This window comes from Muntiacus reevesi, chromosome 15 (genome assembly GCF_963930625.1).
Source record: "Muntiacus reevesi chromosome 15, mMunRee1.1, whole genome shotgun sequence".
Lineage (NCBI taxonomy): Eukaryota > Metazoa > Chordata > Mammalia > Artiodactyla > Cervidae > Muntiacus > Muntiacus reevesi.
In genome coordinates, this window is record NC_089263.1 from 40,945,211 (window position 1) to 40,955,948 (window position 10,738).

Consider the following 10,738-nt stretch of genomic DNA (forward strand, 5'->3'; position numbering starts at 1 on the left):
CCACCTACTACTGTAGGAGACATAAGAGATGCCGGTTCAATTCCCGGGTTGGAAAGATCCCCTGGAGGAGGAAATGGCAACCCACTCCAGTCTTCTTGCCTGGAGAATCCCATGGACAGAGGAGCCTGGTGGGCAACAGTCCATAGGGTTGCAAAGAGTTGGACATGACTGAAGTGAGTTAGCATGCACGCATACACTCGTACTGAACATAGGGAGATATTTATGAATGTTTCATGCTTTGTGCATTTGTGCTCAGTTGTGTCTACCTCTTTGCACCCACAAGGACTATAGCCCACCAGACCCCTCTGTCCATGGAATTTTCCAGGCAAGAATACTGGAGTGGCTTGCCATTTCCTACTCCAGGGGATCTTCCCTAGTCAGAGATTGAACCCACAACTCCTGTGTCTTCTGCATTGGCAGGTGGATAAATGCAGTGACATGCAGTCGAAGCATGACTAAGATTCTTCTAAAATTCTGGTTTTGGAAAAAACAAAAGTGGTTTTGTGATGATGATTTCCTTACAATGGGATATAACTTGAATCATTTGAATTAGCAGATTGAAAGTTCCCAACAAACGGTTATGTTCTCTTTTCAAATATGTCATATTTTCTCCTCATGAGCACATTAAGAAGTGCCTTTTAAAGTACAAATAAACATAGTGGGAAGCCTGAAGCTGTGTCAAAACGGAAATACCAAACATAGAACATGCATTATCATATATTTCCACATCTTTGAAAGGAAAGGTTTGGATCCTGTGTCCTAGGAAACTTTTGAGTATGGGAACTTCCTATTATTCCTCCATGCAAGACAATTCTTATTGTACTGAGACTTCTTCATGGCACCTGTGGTTCTATTGTGACTAGATGGACTGCCTAAGTAATTAGATATCACACATGGTGAGGAAGAGAGAGTGGTAATGAAATGGATGTTTGTATCTGGGTGTAGAATTTTCTTTTTAGAAGCACCTGTGCTGACGGTGCATGAATATGTTCCATGATGAGAAGGACAAATATATTCAACAAGACACTCCCCACACACCAGGAATATAAGGAATTTTGAGGTTATTCTGTGCATCTTACAAACATAAATCTATTCAAAGTGATGTAGGAAATCCCTGCCAAAATAAAACCATCATTTGCCAAAATATTAGTAGAATTTAGACATATTTCTTGTTCTCTACCCCATCCATTTTGATTATATACATTATTATCTTTACTCTTCAACATGCTACTTCACTAGGCCTTTATAAACCTGGTCTCAACATTAATATTATCCTTGATCACATGTTAGCATTTCAGTTTTAATGTTCTCATTTGAAGGCCTGCTATCCATATTAAGAGTTTTTCCATGAAAAGAGTTAACCTTGGCTAAAATGCAGTGGTAATTCAGCTTAACCAAGTTAAGAAAAGCCTTTTATTCACAGTAGTTATTTTGAGACAGTTGAGTGCAGAAGTGTGGGTTCTAGAGACAGGAAAATACTAACTTTTATACAGAGCCTTTTTTTTTTCGTTTAAAGAAGACAGTGCTAATAAATCTTGTTGAATCAAGACCTTGAAAGAAACTGAAAAATATGTACAGATCTCAAATATACCCATGAAAAAGTACTTTATATTACCTTGCTGCTGTTGCTTCATAATGTAGTTTTAGTTGAATGTAATCTCTTCCACTCAAATTTATTTTTGAGATATTGCCACACTGAAAGTTGAAACCATTTTTGTCATTCAAAAGAAGTGGAAGATCAATACTGAAGCTCTCCTATTAGTTGGTACAATCTACTTTAGTGTTAAAAGATTTATGATAAGAATGCATATCTAAACATATATTACATACCAGTGGTACAGTAAAACCTCAAAATAACTCTTTTTTTCCAAGAGAAAGAGGTGGTCTATTTATTATTGAAATGCTAAACTAAACTGTAATTCAGTGATATTTTATTCCAATTAAATTCTCCTTAGTAGTAATCCTTTTTTTATGATAAGCAAAACTGAATAATACAGGGTATGTTCCCTCCAATGAATTGTTGTGTAACAAGACTTGATGGTAATTCTACCTTTTCCAAAATCTGATATCAGGCAATTTATCTTCTAAATAATACTCCTGAGTACCAAAGCTGAAATGTTTTGGCTTCAACCCAAATCAAACTTGAGGAAGCAGATTCTCCAGAGTATTTCCTTAGCTCTGTAAATTTAATTGTTATAATGAATAGAATACATGTGTCAAGATTACTTGTGATTTTACCTGTTTACTTCTCTTCCTAAGACAGAAAGAACAACATGCCAAAGGCTGTTAACTCTTACTGGAGTCTGAAAAAAAAAGTGCCTCATACAGCATAATCATTAAATTTAAAATAATTTTAAAGATCCAGTTCCAGTTAATTTCAGAACAGTTCAAATTTAAAGATCTATTGTTATGCCGTAATAAAATAGACTAATGGAAATTTTAAAAACTCCACAAATATTTGTCGATAAGGTACAAAATATTGAGGTAAAATATTTGCATATGCACGGGGAATCTTCTAATACTCTACTTCATATTATTTAGTCACTTTGACTCATCTTCAAGTTCCTTTCTATCCTATGCCTGCAAACTTGATATATTTCTTTTTGACTATTGTACAATATTTTTTCATTGACAATGAAATCCAGTCTTATATTTGATTCAAACCAGTATTAGTATCAATTGCATTCATGCTAGAAATCAGACAGAGGTAAAGTTCATGTTACTTTTTTTGGCCACTTATTTCAGAAACTGGAAAGGTGATTGATTAGGGCGAAGGCTAAAGCTTTTATACTTTATGATATGATCATGGATAGTCATATTTTAATAACAAACATAATCAACATCAAAAAATATTCCTTTTGTTGTTGTTGTTTAGTAACTAAATCATGTTCTACTCTTTTGCAACCCATGGACTGTAGCTGGCCAGGCTCCTCTTTTCATGGGATTTCCTAGGGAAGAATACTGGAGTGGGTTACCATTTCCTTCTCCATGGGATCTTCCTGACTCAGGGATTGAACTTGTGTCTCTTGCATTGGCAGGCAGATTTTTTTTTTTTTTTTTTTTTTTTTTTACCACTGAGTTACCAGGGAAGCCAAATGTTGCCAATATAGAGTAATTTATCAAAGGGTCTATTTTTTTTTGGCCATTTCTTTCCTTTGTTTAGTTGTAGTTATTTTTAAATTGTCACTAGTCATATATTTGAACCATGGTTTTTAGATGAGGCAACCATTACATTTTACTAATATTTCTATTCGAGAGAAAGGCCATGCCCTTGGAAGACTTGAACATTTCTTCTAATGCTTAGCAGCGTGATTACAATTGAGTGTGAGCTGACAAATGTGTATATCAACAACTATTATTTACTTTCAATCGATCTAGGAATGTCTGTGTGGTTTCCAACTTGATTTATTAATTTAGGAATCATTAAGCTACAAACTTGTGCCAAACATTTTGCAAAACATAGCGAATGATAAATTATTGCCTCTAGAATTCTGAGTTACTTCTTTCGGGGAGGCAGAAGAGTAAACAAGTCATTGAGACAAACTGTGACAATAGCTGTAGTAGAGTTGAGAACAGAGGACGGTGGTGACTTGGAAGAGGGGTAAATATGCCACAATTATCTCAGAAAGACTCCACAGAAGAGCTGTTTTTGAAGAATGAGGAGTGGGAAAAACTTGGACAGGTGTTACTAGGTAGGTAAAAGCTAAAAGGGTGTAACAGACTATAAAATGCAGTAGCTGAAAGAATGTTAAGGTTTATTTCTCTTTTATTTAATAATTCAAGGTGAATGGCCCAGTTGAAGGGGTGACTCTGATCTGCAAGGTCATTCAGGACTCCAGGGACCTTCTCTGTTGTTGCTACCATCAGCCTTACTCTTACAGTCTGCATGGTCAAAGCTGGACTTTTGTTATTTTGATAGAGTTTGAGGGAAGAACAAGGTGTAGAAAAACACATACCTGGTATCTTAAGGCCTGGTCCTGGGAGTGGTGCTCATCACTTCCTCTTCACTTCTGCTGGTGAGAATACAGTCATAGGACCACATCCAGCCACAAGGGAGGTTGAGTATCTGGCTACGGCACTATTACCCTGACCTTACCACTGACAAGAGGCCAGGCCACCAAGGTCCCCGTGTGTCATCCTGAACTAGGACAAAAACTTCATGTTGCTTTTTTCCATGAGTCCTTATTTCTGAAATTGCTGGAGGAATCTTAATATTTGGTAGCCCCCTCTTCACCTCTGAAATCTTAACCTCTAAGCAGTGACTTGCTATGAAGTGTCTTCCTTTATGCTCATCTCCAAGGCCTTTACATTTATGATTATATTTTTGATCACTGAGACAAACCGGTTTAGTTCATTTTGCAAGTGGCCTGAAGTCTAGGTACTACCCGCCTCTTAACTATGCAGGTTAGCAAATATTCCTGCTGATGGTAGGATATACATCTCTACCCCAGGTTGTGTTCACATCTTGTAGAGATAATTAATGATCTATTCTATTCTAAGGTCTTCACTTTTGTTCTAGTCAAAATTGTTGTTAAGCTTAGTTCAGCTGGGCAAGAGGGCTGTAGAGAAGGGTCCTATGAGCCCTTCTTTTCTGGGTGGATGAATTTTTTTCAGCTAAAAATATTTTGGAGGAAGGCTTAATTAACAAAGAACCTCGAATTAGGTCTTTAGACTGTGTAGAAAAAGATTAGAGAAGTTGTCTTATGAAGAAGAAACATTTATTTCTAGAATCTTTAGACTACACAAGAGAAAATCTGGGCTGAATTGGGGTGGATATTCATAGACTATAGACTTATTTTATCGTAATCCTCTTGTGGGTCTTTCCTGAGATAATTTTAGATATGGAGGATATAAAACTACTGCATTACAGATAGATAATCACCAGCCTCTTTGACCTTACAGCAGTTTTTAGAATTGAAATTCTAAAATGTAAAGCATGTTCTCAACTAGAGCCCGTATTTTAACAAAACAAAACAAAAGAATGAAAACTTCTGTAGAGGAGATATTGAAATCAGATATGCTCTGCCTCCTGATGCTGCTCAAGTTAAAGTCATGAACCAGGTAAGTCTTGAAAGGAGACATGGAAGTCAGTCAGCCAAGTAAGAGTGAAGATCATTGAGGAAGTGAAGGGGCACCTAGAAAGGCATGTATGCACATACAGAATGTGGAAGTGGTATGATCTAGTGAAAAGCAGAGGATAAAGATGAGGGGATGGTGTTGGGTGAAGCTTCAGAGGTAGGGCTGGGCTCAGGTCATCATGAGCCTTGGATGACAAGCTGTGATGCTGGACTCTTCAGGGCAGAGACCCGGTCAGATTTGCATTTAGAAAGCCTGTTTCTGTGTGGTGGATGGAGTGAAGGAAGGTGAGTCTAAGCCAGGAGAACTTGGAAGAGGATATTTATCCAAATGAGGTGACCTACCTGAGATAAGAATAGAGCACTGTGAGTGGAGAAGTGACCCTGCAGAGAAATGTAAGAGAAAACTGAGAAAGGGTTTAATGACTCCAAACACATGGAGAATGAGGGGAGGAAAGAATAAATGGCCAGTACCTGGGAGACAGGGTGGAGCTGATCCCTGAGATAATTCCAGCAGAGGATAAAGGAGCCAGTTAGGGAGGACAGGTGATGGGTTCTATTTTAAAAAAAGATAAATGGAAGCTCTGAGTAGAAATGTCCAACCGATAGAAGAATATACAGACCTTGGGTTTGGGATTAAGAGGTGAGGTGAAGACAGAGAATTGGGATTCAGCATATAGGTAAAAGTGAAAGTGTTAGTTGTTCAGTCATGTCTGACTCTATCCAATCCCATGGACTATAGCCGGCCAGGTCTTCTGTCCATGGAATTCTCCAGGCAAGAATTCTGGAAAGTATCGAAGCCAAATAAATGGTTTAAAATAGCCTGAGAATAGGTATAGTGGTTATTTGTTAAAAACAATTCTTAAGTAATGGTTATATTGTCTTTCCATTGACACTTCAATAATTCCCCAAAGCTAAACAATTTCATTGACTAAAATATTTCTTGAAGCATGTGCAAGGTTAATCAGCAATGGTGAAGTTCCTTGGTAATCAATAAGAGAATTGAAATGTGACAGTCACTCCCCTGAAACCCATATCCCCACGGTGCATGTTACTGTTTTCTCCCACCAAAGCCAAGAGCTGTGATGAAATCAGGTGGAAACCAGAGGCCGTCATAACAGGGAACAGAATCTGGGTGAATCTTAACTAATGCAGCTGGAACGGTTTAACAGTGTGCACCTATATCTAGGGAGTCTTGGATGCATGACTGTTCTCAAAACAAGGTGAAAAGCAGAAGGTAAAATGTTGGCAGGTAAGAAGATAAGCCTGTTAAAGATAAGATCTGTTAAAACAGATCCTGAAGAATACAGAAAGGTTTTTTTTTCCTAAATTTTTAATGTTTTTTTCTATTTGTAATTATGAGTCAATATTAAAATTGCACTTGTTTCAAAACATAAACCTACATAATTTAATTTTGAAAATTATAAAACCTTGTGTATATACATAGATTTCAGGACATGAATAGAATCAATTTGCTTTCTCCAGACATTGATAAAAATATTTTAATATAATTTAACCATTTATTTCTTTGAAATATTATGTATGTATATATTTCAATCATATGGCTAAAATAACTTTATTCATATTGTTAATAATTGCCTAATTTTGGTGGTTTTTTTTTTTTATTAGTTGGAGGCTAATTACTTCACAACATTTCAGTGGGTTTTGTCATACATTGACATGAATCAGCCATAGAGTTACTATTCCCCATCCTGGTCCCCCCTCCCCCCTCCCTCTCCACCCGATTCCTCTGGGTCCTCCCAGTGCACCAGGCCTGAGCACTTGTCTCATGCATCCCACCTGGGCTGGTGATCTGCTTCACCATAGATAATATAAATGCTGTTCTTTTGAAACATCCCACCCTCACCTTCTCCCACAGAGTTCAAACGTCTGTTCTGTACTTATGATAACCCTATATGCAAAACAGAAAAAGAGACACAGATAGGTTTGATAGAGAGTGGTCAGGACAAACTTGCAACATGAATGCTGAGGTTTCTTAAGCATAGAAAAAAAAATTTAAATGTTTGTTCAGGGCTTTTGGGCACTGTCATCAAAAGTAAAGAATATTGCTCTGGAATGTACAGAATATCTGAGTCCACATCCGGCTCTGTTAGTCTGTTAATACTTCTCTCTGGCGTGACCCTCTACTTTCTGAGTCTCCGTTTCCTTGATGAAAATACAGGCTTGTGCTAGGTGTTTCTTCTAGGTGTGAAAGCTGTCCACTTGGGATTCACTGTATAGGTTACTCTTTGTTAATAGGAAAAAAAAGAGGTTTATGAAATTGTAGTAATTTAGAGATGATTATTTACCCTGTCAATGGATTTCCCCTATTTATAACAGAATTTGCTGGTGGAATAGTCCTTTTTAGAAATTTGTCTGTTGTCTGGTGAAAGAAGTATTGGGCATGGGGTCAGAAGAGTTGCTCTGGGACAGGCTGTATTCATTTATTAGTTGTATGACTTAAATGCTTAAGTCTCAGTTTCCTCACTTTAAAATTAAAATATTAATAAAAATGCCTGGCTATTGTACAGATCATGTTGAAGGCTGTGAAAGTGTTGAAAGTGTTAGCCACTCAGTCATGTCTGACGTTTTGTAACCCCATGGACTATAGCCCACAAGGCTCCTCTCTCCATGGGATTCTCCAGGCAAGAATACTGGAGTGGGTTACCCTTTCCTTCTCCAGGAGATCTTCCTGACTCAGGGATCGAACCCGGGTCTCCTGCATTGCTCGGATTCTTTACCGTGTGAGGTTGAAGGCTGTAAGGCATTATATAAATGTAAGTTATTCTCACTCAGAGATGGCAGTCATCCTAACCTAATATGTATACACATAATTCTTTTAGTGTTGGAGCCCATTCTTAGAAATGAACTGCTAGTGGGATTAGCACTGTAGGGATCCACTATGGATGGCATAGCCCCTCAGGGCAAATGGCAAATATTTTATATTGGAAATTGCTCTTCCCTTCTCATCACATTCCTCATGTTGGGCTATGCCTTCAGGCACAGCTTCTTTCCCCGACCATTGGTTCTATAGTTGTTGGTCCCACCTCCTGAGCTGCCTTGACCTTGCTTTACCTATCCCTCTGCCTGCTGATCTCTACCTACCCTTTCACCACCATTAATGCAACAGTGCCTCAAGCTATGGAGAACTTGCGTTTTAATGTCTTGTTTATTCATTTAGTTCCAGATATAGCACTGGCGTAACTTTTTTCAGCTATTGTGGTTCAGAATATTTCCCAGATCTGAAAAATTATTGGAGAAAGGGAGGTCATGGCGATAAGTAGCCCACTATACTGAGCTCTCTGAATGGGACTGAGAATGCTTTTGGCTCAGAAATTCTGCAGTGTGACATTCGAACACTTACTAAATGGGAGTTCTAAGTGTAGCCAACACCCTTACTCTTACTTGCCAAGAGGGTTCATAGCACTCGGGCTTCCCGGGTGACTCAGATGGTAAAAAATCTGCCTACAATGCAGGAGACCTGGGATCAATCCCTGGGTCAGGAAGATCCCCTGGAGAAGGAAACGGCAACCCACTCCAGTATCTTGCCTGGAGAATTCCATGGACAGAGGAGCCTGGCAGGCTACAGTATATAGAGTCGCAAAGAGTCGGACACAACTGAGTGACTGACACTTTCACTTTCACCTAACACTCATTGTGAAGGAAGATAATATGTGTATACATGTGTGGGGAGTAAGGCTTTTGATGGAGGGATTTCAGCTCCTTTTAAGGCACTGAAATTAATTAATTAATTTTCTTGGCCTCCAAAATCACTGCAGATGGTGATAGAAGCCATGAAATTAAAAGACGCCTACTCCTTGGAAGAAAAGCTATGACAAACCTAGACAGTATATTAAAAAGTAGAGACATCACTTTGCTGACAAAGGTCCATAGAGTCAAAGCTATGGTTTTTCCAATAGTCATGTACAGATGCGAGAGTTGGACCATCAAGAAGTCTGAGCACTGAAGAATTTATTCTTTCAAATTATGGTGCTGGAGAAGACTCTTGAGAGTCCCTTAGACAGCAAGGAGATCAAACCAGAAAACCCTAAAGGGAGTCATCCCTGAATATTCATTGGAAGGACTGCTGCTGAAGCTCCAATACTTTGGCCACCTGATGGGAAGAACCAACTCATTGGAAGAGACCCTGATGATGGGAAAGATTGAAGGCAGGAGGAGAAGAGGGCGACAGAGGGTGAGATGGTTGAATGGCATCATCGACTCAATGGACAAGAGTTTGAGCAAACTCCAGGAGATGGTGAAGGAAAGGGTAGCCTTGGGTGCTGCAATCCATGGAGCTGCAAAGAGTTGGACTTAGTAACTGAACAACCACAAAGGCAGTGATCTATAAAATGTAGATCAAAGCTATTCTGGAGGTCACCTTTCTGTGATCACACATCTCTCAGGTCCACTGAAGTTGCCATTTATGTTTCCAGTTAGCAGTGGAATCTATGAACTTCATGGTTATCAAACTCCAGTAGAGTGTAGACAGTACTTCTTGATGCACTTATACTGTGACTGACACGGATAACTCTCAGTAAATATTTGTTGAATGAGTGAAGTCATAGTTATGATGGCTACTGTATTTTATTTCAGGCATTGTGATGAATGTTTTATATCATCATCTCTAATCTGTATAGAGTAAAGTTTATCTTCATTATGAGTGAGGGAAGTGAGACTCAGAGAGGCAACACTCCTTTTTCAATGTCACATAGTATGTAGCAGAGCTCAAATTTGCCTTCAGATCTGCCTGCTTTCAAAGCTTGAGGTCCTACGTATACCTAGACATATCTCCCAGTATATGGACAAATGCAGGAATCCTCAAACATCAGGGAGGTAAGTGGACAGAGGAATAGATAGAGGGGCCCATCTAATTATTTCCCTTGTGTCTGATCCACTGGAGTATAATTTACTGGATGTTCAATATGTTCTAAGTTATACTCTTAGGTTTTTTGTTTATTTTACATTGACGTAAAAGCTTGTTAGATTGTAGAATTAATAGCAAATATGGGAGTACTTCAGTTAATGCTGAGAGAGTTCTGTAGGTATGTTGTGATCTAGGGGGAAACATATAATTGGAGACACTGACTCTCAGATTTTGTTAAAAATCAGTTATTCCCATCATCAGTTTGGTGTTTGAACCCTTTGTTGTAGAACTTGGCCAAGTGGGTGTCTACACTGGTTCAAAACACTACAAATGACATGGAAGTCACTGGTCTGAACACAGCTCATTTCATCCCTGATTAGAATTGGCCATTATGCACTTTTTTCTTATATTAAACTGGAATTTGTCTCCTATGTCTTCAATCCATTGGACCCAAGCCCTCTCTGTGGGCTCTTAACAAACTGATAACTTTTCCAGGCCAACATTTTACATGTTGGAAGTACTCTTCCCCTGGGTCTTCTTTCTGGAGCATCTGGTCCCCTCAGTGTCTCACCATCTCCCCAGGACCTTGCTCTGTCACCATGGACTCCCTCTCCCTTAGTTCTGCTCTGACTTATCTACATGCCTTCTAAAGTGGAAGGCCTAGAATTTAACATATTACTGCTAATGATAAAAATTTCATTTATTAAGCAAATGTATTTTGATAAGTGTTGTACTAATTAAATTATCATTAGAGCTGATGAATACTGTGAAACAGAAGTCTATCAAGAACAAGCCT

The 10,738-nt window shown here is 38.6% G+C and overlaps 1 protein-coding gene across 1 annotated transcript in view; it reads left to right on the plus strand.

The window, feature by feature from the left end:
* The first annotated feature begins 5,211 nt into the window (after positions 1–5,211).
* Positions 5,212–10,738, plus strand: part of NPAS3 (neuronal PAS domain protein 3) — an 811,965-nt gene continuing 806,438 nt past the window's right edge. The window contains exon 1 of the mRNA XM_065906065.1: positions 5,212–5,363. Within this exon, the coding sequence (XP_065762137.1) occupies positions 5,212–5,363 (152 nt within the window). The remainder of the gene's footprint in view (positions 5,364–10,738) is intronic.